Below are 17,574 nucleotides of genomic sequence, written 5' to 3'. Positions count from 1 at the left end.
GGCATGCAGGGGTTAGGGTGAGGGGGACACAAAAAGTTATAAACCAGTAAATATATACAATGTCTGATAGGGAAAAGTGCTAGGAGGAAAAATAAAACAGGGACCGGGACTACAGAAAGGGGGGTAAGTTGAGATGGTTATTTTATATAGGGTACGTGGTAGGCTGAACCATGGCCGCCCAAAGATGCCCATGTTCCAATACCCGGAACCTGTGTAGAAGTGATGTTACTTGGTAAAGGGACTTTGCAGGTTTGATTAAGTTAAGCGTTTTGAGATGATGAGGTTTTCCTGAACTGCAGCTGGGCCCAATGCAATGACAAGAGTCCTTATAAGAGGGAGGCAGGGGAGATGTGATGATGGAAGCAAGAGGTTGGAGTGATGCAAGCAAGGGCCCACAAGCCAAGGAGTGTGGCAACCTCTAGAAGCCAGAAAAGGCAAGGAAACAGATTCTCCCTTGAATCTTCCAGAAGGAACCAGCCCTGTCAACATCTTAATTTTAGATTTCTGACATCCGGAACTGTAAGACAATAATTTTGTGTAGTTTTAAGCCGCTAAATTTGTGGTAATTTGTTACCACAGCGATAGGATATAATACAGGGTGGTCAGGGAAGACCTCACTGACAAGAGGACATTGGAGCAGAGACTTGAAGGAAACAAGGGAGGGAGCTATGCATACATCTTGGAAGAGCATTCCAAGCAGAGAAGAGCAAATGGAAAGGCCCTGAGGCAGGAGCATGCTTAGCAAGGTCAAGAAATAGCAGGGAAGCCAGTGTGGCTGAAATGCAATGAGCAAGGACACAAGCCAGGTGTGAGAGGTAGCATGGACTTGCAGGCCATTATAGGGACTTTGCATTTGACTCTAAATGAGACAGAAAAGCATCAAAGCAGTTTGAACGAAGGAGAAACAAGGTCAGACCAATATTTTTAAGGTTATTCTGGCTGCTGAATTGAGAATAAACTGCAGAGGACAAGGGCAGAAGCTGGAAGAACAGTTAGGAAGCTTCTGCAATATTTTAGACAAGAGATGATGGTGGCTTCAACCAGGTAGAAAGAGGTGATCAGATTCTGAATATATTTTTGAAAGTAGAGCCAAGAGGATTTGCTGATAGATTGGACAGAGGGTGTGTGAGGAAAAACCAGAGCCAAAGAGCACTCCAAGGTCTGTGGCCCAAGCAACTGGATGAAGGGGTTGCCATTTATAAGATGAGAAAGACTGAGAGAAGGAGATTTTTGGGTACACAAGGATATACAAGGCTGGCACTCAGGGGAGGAGGTCTAGGTTAGAGATATGGAGTTAGCATATAAATATTATTTTAAAACCACAATTCTGGATGAGATTACTAGGATGTAAGAAGACAATTTAAGAAATCCTCTGAGAACTGAGCCTAGGGGCACTCAAACAAGTGAGATGAGTCAGTGAGATGAGGAAGCAGTGAAGGAGACTGAGAAGGGGTGGCCAGTGAGGTGGGAGAACTGAGAAAGGGTTTTCTGGAAGCCAACTGAAGACACTGCTTTTTCACAACTGTCTAACTTCAGCCCTCAGCCCAGCATAGCAAAATGATGTACCTAAATTCAACAAGTACCTATTATGGGCCAGACCTCATGGTATGCATGCTATAGACCCCTGTCAATTAATCCCTTCAACAACTCCATAAGGTAAGTAATATCCGTAACCCATTTCACAGTTAATTAAATTAAGATTACAGGGTTAAATACTAAGGTTAAAAAGAGGTGGAGCTGGAATTAAGCTTATGCAGTCTGATGCCAGAGCCCCTGTCCTTTACCATGAGATAGACTGGTGGAGAGGAAGACTAAGTGAACCAAGGAGTGCATGACTGAGTGACCATGACCAGATGTTAGTTCTCCTCAGGTAATATTTCCTTGTGAATCTCTCAACTCTCGCACATGCCATCTCTTTTCCTTCTCAACTGCTTGCGATTCATCTGGTCCATGAAGAGTTCTGATCTGACTAATTTCATCGAAGCCCTCAACCCCTCAGCGAACACACAGGTTAACCATCTCCAGCTCAGTCTGGTCACAGGCTGACATTCAACTCAGGCAATGCTTGTCACCGAGACCTTGAATGAGTTCCTTCCAGTGCTGTGAATCTGTGGTGTTCATGATCTCTGAAGGCTTACTAATGGATCTAAAGGCCCATGTGCAGAGAAGTGTGATTTACTAGAAAATGAAACGATTTTTTACAAATCCAACATTTTTACTGAAGTCAAAATTTAATGAAGGTGTTCTCTTATTTTTCATCATACATCACTTTTATTGATTGATTATTTTAAAAAAGGCAATATGCTCAAATACATCCTCCCCCCTGACCTCGGCCACCTGCCATGAGCCACACAAATACTATCTTTACTTGTAAAGCCATGAATAGAATTAGGTAAACCATAGGTAGGTTGACACTTCAGTAAATGAATCTGAGCATAGTACCTTTTAAGAAAAGTATTCACTTCCTTTATTTGTGTTCTGTATTTTTACTTTATTTCCAATAGAACTATACATCCCCCAAGATGATGATAATTTCAAAAATCATCTGGTACTATGTTTTACTGGGTGGTGTCCCAGGTACATGACTGTGGCCTGAGAGACGATGCATCTTCTATGATGACAGCAGGGGGAGCCCCTTCTCTCCAATGTTTCAAAGCTGTGTGCTATTACCCCCTTTACTAGAATAAGCGAGAGTTTATATTTTTAGTGGTACACATTCACTGCGCCCAAGTAACTAAGGGGTATCACACAGACTCAGTGATTTCTCATGTCTGGCTGATAGATGAAAAATCAAAAGGCTGTCATAGAGATTGCCCAATTTGATTCCTTAACTCCTACTGAGGTAGTACATGGTAATTATATTTTTTTAATAATTGTGCAATAGAAACACAAGTTTATTGAATTACCTGAAATGACCACACAAAGCCCAAGAACATCTGGAGATTTCCTGACCTTTATTCCAGTGTTTTTGTGTATCTGGGACAGAATGGGACAATTCTAGGTATGTTTTCATAAAAACTTGAATTTGCATCTCTCAGCATAGTTCCCTCTCAAGGATATTTGGGAGGAGCAGAGCAGTGGTGATTGTAGTGCCGCCTGTTTGTCAAGACAAGCAGTCACTGGAAAAGAGCATGAATAACTTCCTAGAATCGCATTTCAACCTGAAAAGTCTTCCAGGTTCCTCGATAAAATACATAAGGAGTGGACAGATTTATATGATTTCCATTTTAAGCTTCTAAAATGCCTTTTGTGCCTGTTATCTGGAAAGAAAAATATGTTAGTGAAGGAAGTCTTTTGGTAGGGTTGTATCTATGTATTGTCAAGCTTGGAGCAAGGCTATATTTTTTTAGCTTCCCATCCATCTACCACAATCACTTTTTAAACAATGACTAAAACTATTTACAACACTTAGTCCACAGTTAAGTTCCTAGGCCACCACTCCAAGGCTGGTAATGAACGTCAGTTTTTCAAAAGGTTGGGGGCAATTCCTGTTATTTTTCTGGAGATATTGCAGAGTATTAAACTGAATAACAAAAATTAGAAAATTAATTGGGTGGCACCTCAAGTGCCCCATAGTAGTACGATGACAGAAAAACTTTTTTTTTCCTAATTTAAATAAAGATTTCTCAATAAAAAGGCAGCTCCCTTTTAGGCATTCGGTTGTTACAGTACTTCATTTGACTTGGTAGTACCCACGTGGGCATGTCCTGAGGTTTGCTTAGTAAAGACGTTTTTATTAACATGCACCCTGCGTTAGTGTGCTTTCTGCTAAGACAGATGCCCCTTAAACATGAGTGTTTACTCCACCAGCATGGAACATTTGCCTTATTATAGCCACAGTCTAAAAAAAAAAAAGCAGCAGTATGATTTCCAAAAAGGGAGTGACATTTGGGGCAGCTCTTCTCATGCGCCATCTCCAGCTTAGAAAATCCACCCAGTACAGGCTGCACCGCGTCAGGGACCCTTGCAGGCGCAGCCCCGGCTGTCGCTGACGCGCGTTTGATCTTTTCTGGGCAGCCCGGGGCTCGCCCCACCCCTGCGCTGGCTCGCACCGGGCTCGCACGGCCTCGCCCAGCGGGAGCCGGACCCTTGACTTTATTTGGTTCACCACGCGGTAACCCGTGCAGAGCGCGCCGGCGGCGACGCACGCGGGCCCCAGCGCGCTCGCACTGTCCTCCCGGGGCGGCGGGCGGGGGGTGCGGGGGATTAAGCTCAGCGGGCCGAGGCTCCCCTCTAATTATAGCCGCGGCAGCTGGCGCGCGGGCCGGGCTGGCGCTCGGGGCCCGGCCGGGCCGCGGGGCGGGCGGGGCGCCGCCGTTTCCGGGCCCGGCCCCGCTCCCCGCCCGGTCCCGCCGCCTCGGGTTGCCCGGCTCCACGTGCGCAGAGCGGGCCGCGGGGAGAAGGCGCTGCTCCGGGCCAGGCGTGTGCGCCGAGCGGTGCGGCCCGGTGAAAAGTTCTAGAATAAATAAATACGGGCGCGGCGTTGAGTCAGGGTGCCGCGCTGGAAACCACAGCAAGGTCTCCTCGTGGGCGAAGGCCTTTACGCAGGCGGCCAGAGAGTGAGGGCGCCTCCTCCCCTTTCCTTCCCCTCGAGTAAACAGGGCTTGGCAGAGCTGGCCGCTGTTTTCTTCCTTTTAAAAAACGCCATTCTGAGCAACAATAAAAAGTAAAAAAGAAAAGGCTACACTCTGACAATTCTGACGTAGCCCTGATGTTTTCAATCGGCCTCTTGATTTGTGTGAAGATAATGGGGTCCAGCCGCCCCTTTCACGCATGCTGGTTGCATGCTGGGCATAATGAACTTACTGTGTGAAAAAGCACTTGCGACGTAGGACTGTGTTCCTATGTCAAAATCCTACCGAGGTACCGGATATAAGTTCTAGCAAGAGACTCTGTTCTCCATGTAAGAATTCGTCCCTAACTATACTTTCCAAACTCTGGAAGGAAACCAACTCTGGTTAACTCCTGTCAGTGCGTGCCCTCATTCAAGCAAACTAACTTTCCCTACCTGGGGCGTAAACTTTCAGCTCCAAGAAATCTGGGCCTAGACTCTCAGCTGTTCAAAGCCTGGAATGATGTGCCTACTTAATAGGTGTTAAATAATAACAGCCACAACCCATATGGTGCTTGTTAAGAGAACAGTATTCCAGAACTTCTCTAATGACTGTGACTTCTCCTGTGAAATTCTGATTTCAATTGTGTATGGAGTACAATAAATCTTTATCTTTTATCATCAAAAAAAGCTAATTGAATTGCCGTTTGGAGGCAGAAATAACAAAACAGGGGTAAGAGACTTTTAGCCCAAGGTAAGGCACGCAACAGACACGTTCTGTTTCGCAGCTCACACAGTCTCTGAGGCTTCGGAGAACATGGAAGGCCTGAAGCCAAGGCTGTGTGTAAAGAAATGCTGATTTATTCACACCCGTAATAGTAAGAGTTGTTACTAGAATGGTTAGTATTTTAAAATACCATAAAAGAAGGTGAAGCTTGGTAATTTGAGGCTCACTTTTAATAAGCTCTTTCTATACATTAAAACAAATTTAGGCCCTTAGTTCTGGTGAAATGTTTCTGGGTTTATTTTTCCTGGAGATATAAATAGCCACATTCACAGTTTAAAACAGTCTATTTGAACTGTCATAGGAAAGATGTTTTCTAAATGGCAGAGAAATATGCAATGACCTAAATATTTATCTGCTAAAGTTGCTGCCTGAGTACCTATACTACAAAACATGACTCATTTGTCGTACATGATGCCTGAACTCATGGGCATCTGAATGTTAACCGATGGTAATAATATAAATAAAATAATTGCTAAGTAAAAGTGTTAAGTGATGGGATCTATACATTATATAACAGTTCATTTTCCCCAGAATATAAACTATATTTAGCAATATTCAAATGTGACATTATTACTCTATACAGGATGTCTTATCTCGGCATCAAGGGCTTCTGCTGAATTGCTGGAGGAGGCTCTTTAGATTATGCAATCTCACTTCTCAAGCCCATTCAAAAGATGAGATCAAGCAGTGCGCTGATGCTTGCAATTTAAACCAGGAATCCCGTAGTCGTGTCTCCAGACCTTGTCTGACCTAGGAGAAAATCACCTCCTAGAGGATTGTCTGGCTGATTTTGTGATAAATTTTACGCGCACTGGCGACGTTATACTTTTAAAGGGCTATTCTACATTTTTTCAAAGCAATATTTAAGACTGTATTATAGAAGAAACTATTTATACCATTTTAATAGGGTTGTTCTATTAAGGAGAGTTTACTCAATTGTTTTTCAGAATCAAAATGAAAGAACAGCTTTGAGACCCAATGTCTAACTGATTCTAAATAATGAATTGCCTATGGTATACTTTTTGCCCTAAAATCCTTTTCTGTGGCTTGTACGGATTGTTTCATGCTGCTCAGTGCCATGTAGAGGTGCACAATATTTTGTGATAAGGACCAGTGCAGCTGTAGATTTCATATTCTATAATTAAAAAAAAAAGTTATACCTCAAATTAACAAAGAAAAGCTGTTTTAAATCAAGCATGTTAAGCTGTATTGACATGGGGAAGGAGGAGGTAACAGACTGATGGGTTAAAACAAAGTTCACTGTTAAATTAGGTACAAATTAACTTAATGATAAATAGAGATAGTGTGGATATCCCTAATTATGGATTTATCTGGGGATTAATAGAGAAACCTAGATAATCCATAATTCCAGTCATTTTCCATCTTCCAATCTCTTAAATAATTTACAAATTGACTTTTTGTATGTTTTTGTGCCTTTTAAATTACTGTGAGGGGTTTATAACTCTTGAGGAAAATGCAGGCTTATCAACAGAAACAGCAACAAGGGATCTAGACAGTTAATAATCTGTGAAGTCACACCCATAATTTTTAGATTGTAATCAACTGTATTGTAATCAATACTATTGCTGTCAGAGGTCTAACCAGTGGCACTGAAGGAGTTAAAATAACATTCCCACCCCCCTTCATTTCTAGAACCCCAGATGATGTAGGTAAATATGTATCCATTCATTGGTGCCTCTGACCTTGGTCTGTGACAGAGGAAAGGCGTGTCTTCTTACACTGTTCCCTATGAAGAAAAGGCAAGCAAATGAGGGTGACTCAGGACTTCTAGCGGCCCACACGAGACTGAACATTTTTCTGAATGATTCCACGTATACAGTTTGGAATCAGGAAGAGAAACATTTTACTCTTCGCTAACCAAATAAAACCATCTATAAATCATATGCAAAACAACTTTGAGTAATGAGGGACTTAAAAGTCTAGGAATTAACCTAAGTTCCATATTTTCCCTTTAACTTTTCCTCTCTTTGGGGAATAAACAAAGACATCTGCCACATCAAGAGTCTGGTTTGTTTGGTTTTAACTGGAAACTGAATGCAATCATTAAAGTTTACTTTGGGAGAAGCTTTTGAAATTTTAAAAATGACTTCTGCAAGCTGCACTATTTTAAATTTCACTAGTAGTAAAATTTAGCATTTTTAAGTTAAACGAAGTTTATCATTTCTTTTAACCTAATTATTAAATGAAACATCATGTTGTGCATTATAATCTATAATTAACTTATTAAGAATACTGTTTCTTGAAAACTGCCTTAAACAGGCTACTAATAATAAAAAAAAAATGTTAAAATACATATAGTGATAGGTATCCCAAGTTACTGGACCACCCCTAATGAAAATATATTCAACTACACTTTAACTGTTGCCATTTAATTTAAAACATATTATGAATACCCTTATCCTCAAACCCTTGGTAAGTTTTACAACTTCCTTTCACAGAGAAGTCCGCCAAGCCATTGATCGATACAGAGTAAAAGCTGCAAACATCTAGGAAATTTCTTACTGTGTGATAGTAGACAGTACTTTGTAAACATATCTCGGTGCTTTCTACCTTATATCTATCTCTATTTATAAATGTAAGTTTCAGGACATCAATAAAGCTCACACATGGCTTTGACTTTATTCCAAAGGGTAGGCTTTTTTTTCTCTTTTGTCTTCAGTGCATTTCATATGGGCCAACATGGCTGTTTTATTCCAAAGCTTTCCAGCGAGCAGCTCCATGCCTTGACAGTCTTTTCAGTGTCGTCACTATCTCCTCCTTCCAATCTACTATTGCAGAATGGCTGGCTCTACTGCACGTTGACAAATAAACAAGTGCTTTCTGGCTGCACTCGGTTCAGCTCTTCTCTTTATCTGTTTCCCCTCTCCAGCTGCCCTTTCCCCAGGCCCTAGCACTTTTCTGTCTACCATCAGTTGCCATTTTGTTCCCTGTCTTTTATCTCCTGTTCTTCTCCTGCAGTTCCAGTCAAACCCCAACCCCAAACCCACACATCCTTCAGTGACATTGCCATTAGTGATGAAAACAATAGCCATTCTAAGCTTACTTGAAAAAATTAAAAAAGGCCTCAGAAAATGTTCAGTGCTCCCAATTTTATTTTTATTTAATGCTAAAAGTTAAATGAAAAAAAAGGTACTATAAATCTGACAAATGACAGAATGCAGGTGATATTTCCATAGCGTGATTTTAAAATATAATAATGTTGATATCTGAGATTACACTCACTTCAGTTGACATGACTTTCATCATATATAGAAAAAGTATCACCTTCAACTTAAAAAAAAGTAAAGGTTAAAAGGTGGCACACTTTTAAAATACTTGGTGGCCAAGGAAAGGTATATAGTAAAAGTTGTAAACCATGTGTACGGTCTCATAACTTTTAATGTGAGGCCACATGAAAGACAGTACATCTGTTAAATTCTATAAATTGTTAAAGTAAAAAAGGGAAAGCTTCAACACCCCATCCCCTGATATTTTGAGTATTAAAGCACAGCTGAAATATTAGGATTTGAAATCTGATACTGCCCATGTACAGTAAGTAGCTTTCTGACATTTTTATCCAGCTGTGGAGAATCTCTGCACTGTCATCAGGTACAACAAAAGATCAAACCCATGTCCCAATGTTAACTTTTTAACTAAGGAAATGCCAGAAAAATAACCCAGACCAACACTTTCCAGCTTGCAAGCCTTCCACGAAGGCCACCCAAGGGCCAGTCAGACTCCTGCAGATCTTATTTTTTAATAGGAGTAACCTCAACACACAGGCCTTTAAAGCTGTTCATCTTCTCCCCCTATACCAGCGCAGAGAAACCATAGGTTGTCTTTTCCACAGCTGGATAAACTTATTCAAAACAGCAAGATGTTTCTTTTTTAATCCTTTTGGAAAGCTTATCTGTATTAAGATTGCAAAACATACAGATAGCCACCACAAATTAGCTCAAATGACAGATCAACTTGTAGCATCTATGAGGTCAAATTCCAGTTTATAATAAAGTGCCTAGATATGCATTTATACAACAAACCATAATAGTTGAATTCTTTACAAATCTCTTTATGGGCATGTAAAATTGACTCTGTGTTTCTGCATGTGTGCATTTACATAACAGAAACCAATCTGATCTGACTCATAGATACTCCAATTTAAAAAATAAAAGTGTAACAACATACTGGTTAATCATGCAAGTCTGTTTGGAATATAACAATGACTGGTAATGTGACTTTGCACAGCATTAATAGTAGGTGCACTCATTAAAACACTACAAAAAAATACTGTATTTGGTGCAGTATCTGATTTTCAAGTGTTAATAACTCGACCATTAAAAAAATATTTGAGCAATTTAAAAAAAAGAAAGACAAAAACATAACTAAAAAGAATCCAAAGTGGGTAACAATCTACATTTTCAAATTAAAATAGAAGCTAGGTTGTGAACAATACACATAAGTTGTAGTAGACCTTGAAGCCATGATTCAGCCTAATTATAGGGCCAAGTTACAAACACCTGAACATAAAAGGATTTAAAATAGTGTTCCTGTCAATGTTAAATCATAACAGCACAAAAGAAAAACCAGTATCACTGTGAGACAACTATTTCTAATAACTGATGATTTATTGGTTTAAAAAAATCATTTAACTGATGCAAAATAGTGATCAAAAAAATTAGTTTACAAAAGTCTTCTAAAAATAGTTTGAGAGGTGGGGCCTATTACGTAAAACTCTTTAATTTTCACTAGTTCATAATTTTTTTCCAGAAGAACAGTATTATTCACTTGGTATTTCAAACACATGTAAGAAGGAAATTACAGGTTTCCTCCACCCCCATTTGGGCTGTCACTGATATGCCCACGGGCAGTCCTGGCAGCACCGGGCGCTGTTCCTGTCATTGTACCATACTGTATTTAGCACTCACTAGAAACGGGTGCAGGTGATAGTATGAACAGCAATAGCACTACAGGTAAATGATAAAAAAACAAAACACAAAACAGAAACAAAACCAATCCCACAATCTCCAAGTTCACCTGGACTGTAACTTCTCTTGAGACTTTTTCCAAAGGAAATGACAACAGCAACAACAAACAGAGCTCTAGGGTGTTTAAAAAGATGAAGTGGCGCTGCAGAGCCAGGCTCTGTTCAAAGATGGCAGTGCCATCTTGTACACACCACCATCCATTATCACCGCCTTCCGTCACTGAATTGTGTATTATGTAACCAACTAGCATGCAGCATTGTAATCTTACAACTGATCACGTGGGCAGTGAACAGTGGTCAACTTTGCCTTAAAAAAAAAAAAAATCCCCTCCAAAAAACCACACAGTCCTGAAAATCTCTCAGCAGCAACTCGTAGGCAGTCATCAAAATCCCAACAACTGAACTTTAAGAACAAAATAGAGAAAGATTCAAAATCTATTTTCCTATTACTCTAAAAGGACAATATTTTGGGGTCAACTTGGTGATTTTTCCCAGTGGCATGCCCACTTCACAACAGTGCCCCTTTCACTCATTTCCTTTCCTTCTCCACCAATTGGCCTCCAGCCTGAGAAAGGGGCCAGCAATAAGGAATAACAGACAGTAAGGCAATCTTACAATGTCAGAAAATGTATTTGGCTTTTTTTTTTCTTTTTAAAATAAGTGCATACAAATACAGCTAGAAGCATTTCTGATTTGCCAAGTGCTCTAAAAAAGCAGCGCAAGTCACAGCCTACATTAAACGTTAACTGTCACCAGGATAATAAAGCACAAAGATATGCTAATAACGTTAACAAAAGAAGAAAATGCCTTTAAGTACATACCTTTTGTCGTCAAAAAAAAAATATAAACACAATGTATTCAAAAAAATCAAAATTATACAGCCATGTTTATGAAGTCTACATTTCCCTTGTCTTGGATATATATATATATATATATATATGGAAATATATATACAATTCAAGCAGTTTTAGTTAAGGGTAATCATTGGGTTTTTCTGAAACCGGAAAGTCACGAGTCTCTCTCTTTTTTCACTTTCACATCTCCAGCAAGGATGGTTGCAATTTCCCCTTGCATAAAGGCCCAGGGGACATTGGAGCCCACAAGAGGGCATTTTTCCCCACTGGGACAATAGACCTCTCCACTAGCTCCCTGCTGTTTGATGCTTTGTCTGGAGCAAGGGAAGCAGAACTTGTGCGAAGGGACGGACGGGCACTGCACAAAGTGGGTGTCCTCAAGCCGCTCGTGGCAGAGGGTGCAGCACAGGGGGGCAGTGGCTGCCAGAGAGGAGTCCGGGAGGCTGGCAGGGTGCACTGGCTCCAGTCCTCCTGTGCTGCCTGCCCCCTGGCCTCCCACCTCTCTGGGGCCTAGCCTTCTTTGGTTCATAGAGGACGGAGAGGGTGGACTGCTGCTATTCCTCCTGGTAGTGGAGTGAACCTGGTTGGCATCTTTTGAGGCATGACTGCCCCCTGCATTGTCTGCTACTAAGATCAGGGCTGCCATTGGGGACTGGCCATTCTGCGCCGCTTCAGGCGGTGTGGTCCGGTTGGAATGAGGTGAGGCAGTGGGTGGTGGTGGAGACACAAAAGAGGATGTAGGAGTAATGGGGATCTTGAGCCCTTCTGTAGATGTGGACAGCCACGGTTGTGCCTCTCCATTGATCTTAGGGGGCCCAACTTCACCTTCTGGTTCTGGAGAAGGCTTCCTTTTTCTTGCTGTTCTCGCAACTGGAAAATCAAAGAAATAAAAGAAAACAAGAGGAAATAAATGAACACGCACTAAAACATATATTTCTTTTACTAATATGAAACAAAACTCACTAAACAATTTCTATTCTCTAAAAACTTGTACATAAAAACACACGAGTTTCCAGTGCACGTGCAACTTAAAACGCTTAGACTCATGAGGCTCTGAAGCAGTATACCACTTAAAAAAAAAAAAGCTACCGAAAATGGCACGTATGTAATCTCCTGTTTTAACACACGCATGCATATACCCAGACTGAACTGTGCATATGATTGCTAACGTCCCCCAACAGGTTAAAAGGTGACTGGTGCCTTCATGCTCCCATCCAAGAATGTGCTGGGAAAGGAAAACCCTGTGTCAGTGCCTATCAGCCTAGTCTGACTCATCTCTGTTATGCTGCTTCAGCACATGAACACGTTGCCACTAAGCACTGGTTCCGCCTCAGGCAGATCAGGAAGTTGGGTGTTTGTTGTTTCTGGGCTAGGGCAGAACGGTGAATGGAAAGAGCACCCCCTCCTCTGCTCTCCGTCCCCTTGTCTCCCCTAGAGCCCCTCACTCCACAGCCGCCCCTACCTGCTTTAGACCCGTTGGCCCCGTTGGCCTCGAAACCCAACAACCTGCCTGCAGTCAGGGCCGGCTCCTTCTTAAACTTGCTCTCGAAGGGCCCCGAGTGGCCGTGCTGGTGCAGTGCCAGCAGCGTGTCGCGCACGGTCTTGGGCCTGTTGACCCAGTCCTGCTCTCCGGGCCCGCGGCCTTTGCCCGCGCCCTCGGGGCCCAGCTCGGCGGCCCCGGCCGCAGTGGACAGGCTGTCGGTAGGGCCGCGGTGCGAGGGCGGCGGCGGCTGCTTCTCCTTGGCCGCCGCCTCGCGTTGCTCGTGCTCCGCGGCCGCGCTGCTCGACACAGACGCCGGGCGCTTGTGGGCGCCCAGGTCAGCGGGCTGCGCCGAGCCCAGGCCGGCGGCCGCGGCCCCCGACACGGCGGCCAGCGAGGCGGCGGCGCGGCCGCTGAGACCCAGCGCGGCGGGCAGCGGCGTAGCCGAGCCGTTCATGAGCGGCACCAGAGTGGGCGGCACGGCGTGGCCGCGCCGCGGGTTCGGACTCTGGCGGTTCAGCTCGGGCGGCTCCTCCAGCTTGGAGAAGCCGTTGGGCACCAGGATGCCGTTCACGGGCGGCGGCTGCGGCGTCGGCGGCTGGGCCAAGCCCGCGGCCGGGCGGCTGCCGCCAAAGTCGGAGCCGAGGCGCGGGGGCCGCTCGGCGGCGGCCGCCAGGGGGTAGCGCTCCAGGGCCTGCGGGCCGCGCGGGGCCGCCTCGGGGCCGCCGTGGCCGAGCTGCTGCTGCTGCTGCAGGAGGAGGTCCTTGGCCGAGAGCGGCGGCGGCTTGGCGGCGGCCGGGGTCGCGGCGCCGGGCGGGGAGCGGCCCTCCGGGAAGCAGCCGTGCGCCCGCTTGAGCTGCCGCGCCGTCTCGATGACGAACTCGACGCGGTCGGCGCCCTCGTAGTTGACGCAGCCGCGGCACACGGGCTCGGTGAAGTCCCAGATCATGGCCCAGGGCATGCGGGGCAGGTCACACAGGTAGCACGACTGCCGCCGGGACGCGGCCGCCACCGCCACCGCCGCGGCCATGTCCGAGGAGCCCGCGGCGCTGGCGGCGGAGGAGGAGGAGGAGGGGGCGCCGCCGCCCCCCGCCGGCACCACGCGCGCCCTCCTCCCCCCCCAACCCCGCGGCTCCCCCACGAGCGGCGGCGGCGGCCGCGGCCGCAGAGGCGGCGGCGGCGGCAAAGCCCGCGAAAGCTCGGCGCCCGCGCAGCGCCCCCGGTGCACCAGGGGCGGCGGGCGCGGGGCGAGGGGCTGCAGCCGCGGCAGCACGTCCCCGGCCGGCGCGGGCGCGGGCGGGCGGCGGGGCGGCGCGGCGCGGCGGGCGCGGCGGCGGCGGCTCGGCCGGGGCCGCGGCGGGCCTCCAGACCGGGGCGAAGACGGGCCGCACGGGCGCGGGGAGCGCAGCAGGTCGCGGCGGCGGCCGGAGCGGAGTGTGGGGCGGGGGCGGGGAGGCCGGGGGCGGGGGCGGGGGCGGCCGCCGGGGCAGGCTCAGCCCGAGCGGCGGGGCATGCCGCGCCGGGGCGGCGGCCGGGCGGCGTGGAGCTCCGGCGCGGCGCGGACCCCGGGTCGCTCCGCTGCTCTCTCACAGCTTCTGGCGTCGCCGCTCTCCAGCGCCCGCGTCAGCGCCCAGCCCGCGTCAGCGCTGCCGCCGCCGTCGCTGCTGCTGCTGCCGCCGCGACCGCTCCACTTCTACAGACTTGATTCTTCGACAGCCTCGCACGGCGCCTGCGCGGGCCCCCTCCCCTCGCGCGCGCGCCCGCCCTCCCCCGCGCCCGCCCCTCCCCCCGCGCGGAGAACGAGCGCTGCCGGGAGAGCCGGCTCCACGGCGCCCGCCCCGGGTCAGCGCCGCCCGCCCGCGCCGCGCCGGTGGCCCCGACGTGAACACGGTGGGAGAGTGGTTTGCCTTCCTCCACCCGCTCGGCGACCTCGCCTTCAGTCAGGGTTCCCTCTCCTCCAGGTCCATTTGGGCACAATCGTGTGAAAACTCATGTTTTTCAAAGCAACGCCACTTTCTAACTTGGTTCTGTCAATCTCTTGAGAAAGGAGATTTTAAATCTAGCGTGGTTCACAGTTTTGAGATTTTTTCAGTTGTATTTGAACTCTTCAGTAAGTGTTTTTACACTCGCATTTGTCTTGAGGACACGTGTGCCGCCGGTCCCCTTAAGTTTTACTAACATAGGAGAGTCTGACTATGCCCAAGCTTAGGACAGCGTCCATACGCCGTTTCACGGAGCCCTTCCGGAAGGGAGAGCGAACCCTGCCGTTACAAACACCACCAAAGCTCCCTCTCAAGCCCGCTCTCACCTCCCCCCAAGATCACATCCCACCCTGCGGAGCACCAGCCCTCGCGGAGCCACCAACCCCTGCCGCCTTATGTAGGTTCGCTCGGCGTGCGCGTGACGTGGGCGCGGGGCCGCGGGCCCGCGTGCGCCGCCGCCGAGTGCGCACGCTCCGCGCGGACGTGATTCGGCGCCGCTGGCACTGGCGGCCTCATTGAACGAATGCACATTCCAGGGATCCAGGGTCTACGGCCAGCGCGGCGGCGTCACCACGCAGGCTCCGCCCCCACCGCGGACTGTGGACGCCCAGGCCCCGCCCCTGGGGCCAAACTTGGACTGGGGGTGGCGTGGGCCGCGGGCGCGAGCGGCGGCGGGGTCGGTGGCGGCCGTAGGGGTGACGAGGGGGCCGGCCTGCGGGCCGCGCTGGCAGTTGTCGCGCAGGGGCGGGCCGTTGGTCGGCGTCCAGGGCGCTGTGTGGGGCGGGAGCGGAATTGCGCCCATTGCGCGGCCCCGGCCGGGCTTAGCCCCCATTGGGTGCAAACCCGCCTGGCGCGAAGGCGGGGTGTGGCGGCAGAGCCAGCCCGGCCCGCCGCGCTCTGCCACTGTTGGCAGCCACAGACTGAATTGAGCAGTTGAGTTTCACACTTTTATCGGGAGGAGGAGCTGGTGTGTGTTATAGTAAATCACTTTTAGCTGGTCGTTAGTCTTACTAATAGACGCTGGCTTAGTCACCCTCTGTTGGGACTTTTACACTTCAACTCTATAAGGGCGGCCGCTGGAGCTTCTTTTGTTGGAAAACAGGCCCACATCGCTCCCTGAGACTGGAATGAGCTGGTTAAGTGTGGGAAGAACAGGGTACTAATTATATTATCTTCTCTACAACTGGATTGGTAGGTGGAGAGAGAGAAAAAAATCCTGCTGACGTTTCTCTCTAGTTGTTGCTATTGAAAATGCCAGGTTGCTTCAAAGGATTAACCACAAGGAAGAGGAAAAACACCCTTAGAGAAACAGTGCGGGGAGCTGCTTAAAGCACATGAAAAAAACGTGTTCGAAAATGGCACAGAAAACGTAATGCCAGACCTAAATGTTTTTACAGGCTAACTCTGAATGTCCTCTCTTGGGGATTTCCAGAGAAGGTGCGCCTGCCATAAAGGTCTCCCCGTCCGTTCCCGGATCTTGCCCCACAATTGCAATCCCGCCTCACCCTGTCCTAGCTGGGAGAATAGGACCTGCCCAGATCCTTCCAGAGAGCAGCTGGTGCCAGTGGGTTTGGTCACTCTCCGTCCCTGGTGTCACACACCTCTTTCAGACCTGTTCCTGTCCACGGAGACCCTGTGCCCCTATTCCAGCACGCGTTTCTCCCCCCCACCCCCACCCACCAGCCATTACCCAAAGGAGATGAGGCCCAGTCTTTGTGCTGCAGAGAGATAAGCCATCTCAACACCCCCAAGAGATGGCTCCACTAAGCAGTGATTGAAACATATTAAAAGAAAACAAGTCGGTGTTAGAGCCACGGCCTAATTATTCTCATTTACCTGCAAGCGGCCACTGTAATACCCTCAAGGGAAAACCTGCCACTCCAACCCAAAATAGAAATACTGAGATACAAATTCTGCCTTGAGAGGCACTAAGTAAGGATTTTTGTAGAACAGAGCTTTTCTTCTCCAAAAGAGCATTTCCTTTTTATTTTTCACTACCAGTTTAATGTCGAAACTGAGTTGTTGTAACTTCCCTAATGAAGTGCCCGCTGGAAAATGTCTATTTTAGTTTTGGTCTCCCTGGCCATAAAAGGATCCGGGATCCAGGGGGTTAAGGCTGGCCCTGGATTCAGGGCAGCAATTCCTTATATTGTATCAAAAGTCTTTCATGCTGCCTGGCCTTTCATGTAGCTCTGAAGCAGCTTTATCGATGTATGCTAAGTAAACATAGCTTTGTTTTTGTCTTCCACCCACCGCCCTCCCTCCCGGCACAGACTGGAGTTGGATCCCTTCCAAAGCGGCTGCTGCAGCAGTTACAGCCACCGCCTCCACACACAGGAGCAGGGTTTCTAGGGTGAGGCAATGCGTCTGCAATTCGCAGAGACAAGGCAGGAATTGTAATTGTAGTTCATCATGTGATGACTTATGAAAGAGGAAGTTGGTATGTTTTAGTCACGTAGACTCTGCCCTCTTGCTTAAGGCTCCAGGTCCTCTCAGAAGAGAATTATGATAATCTTCGCCACTCATAGTCAAGGTTACCGGCTTGGCTGCAGTGTGCTGCTGCACATTCATATGTGGACAGGCAGGCGGATGCTGCGCGACGGGTTGGTGGGGCAGTGGGTTGAGGCTAGCTTTTAACTAGAAGGCTGAAATGCTGCAATTTGTCTTAAGAGCTAAAGGAAATCTATGGAGAACACTCTTGCTGAGACTAGACGAAGCAACTGTCTTTTCCAGCTCTAATTTCTGACTTTTTAAAAAAATAAAAATCACAGTTTAGGAGCAAAAGGAAAGCCATTCACTGTGATACTACCAAAAAGCAGGAGTAAGAGGGGCTGGCCTGGTGGCGTAGTGGTTAAGTTCATGTGCTTCACTTCGGTGGCCCCGGTGTTCACAGGTTCCAATCCGGGGCGTGGACCTACGCACTGCTTATCAAGCC

The 17,574-nt window shown here is 47.6% G+C and overlaps 1 protein-coding gene and 1 pseudogene across 2 annotated transcripts; one reads left to right on the top strand and one right to left on the bottom strand.

Moving 5' to 3' along the window:
* Positions 1-8,434: 8,434 nt before the first annotated feature.
* Positions 8,435-13,687, bottom strand: IRF2BP2 (interferon regulatory factor 2 binding protein 2). Of its 2 annotated transcripts, none has more exons than XM_014788939.2 (2): positions 12,640-13,687; positions 8,435-12,047 (listed from the first exon to the last, which is right to left on the bottom strand). In XM_014788939.2, exons 1-2 carry the CDS (start codon positions 13,685-13,687, stop codon positions 11,332-11,334), a joined length of 1,764 nt encoding a protein of 587 aa, XP_014644425.2. In that variant the 3' UTR covers positions 8,435-11,331. The 2 variants fall into 2 exon arrangements, with proteins under 2 accessions (XP_014644425.2, XP_014644426.2); XM_014788940.2 differs by having other exon boundaries at positions 12,688-13,687.
* Positions 13,686-15,053, top strand: LOC147916779 (uncharacterized; annotated as a pseudogene).
* The last annotated feature ends 2,521 nt before the right edge of the window (positions 15,054-17,574 follow it).

The sequence above is a fragment of the Ceratotherium simum genome, chromosome 6, assembly GCF_057802395.1.
Source record: "Ceratotherium simum simum isolate JZ-2026a chromosome 6, ASM5780239v1, whole genome shotgun sequence".
NCBI classification, from domain to species: Eukaryota; Metazoa; Chordata; class Mammalia; order Perissodactyla; family Rhinocerotidae; genus Ceratotherium; species Ceratotherium simum.
Note: the sequence above shows the minus strand (reverse complement) of the source record. Positions and strands in the feature narration are given on the sequence as shown.

Bases quoted from the DNA above. Each gene is read 5' to 3' on its own strand.
- IRF2BP2 (XM_014788939.2), bottom strand. From the start codon at position 13,687: ATGGCCGCGGCGGTGGCGGTGGCGGCCGCGTCCCGGCGGCAGTCGTGC. The intron at 12,048-12,639 runs GTAGGGGCGGCT...TTGATTTTCCAG, and splicing joins GGCCAACGGGTCTAAAGCAG to TTGCGAGAACAGCAAGAAAA.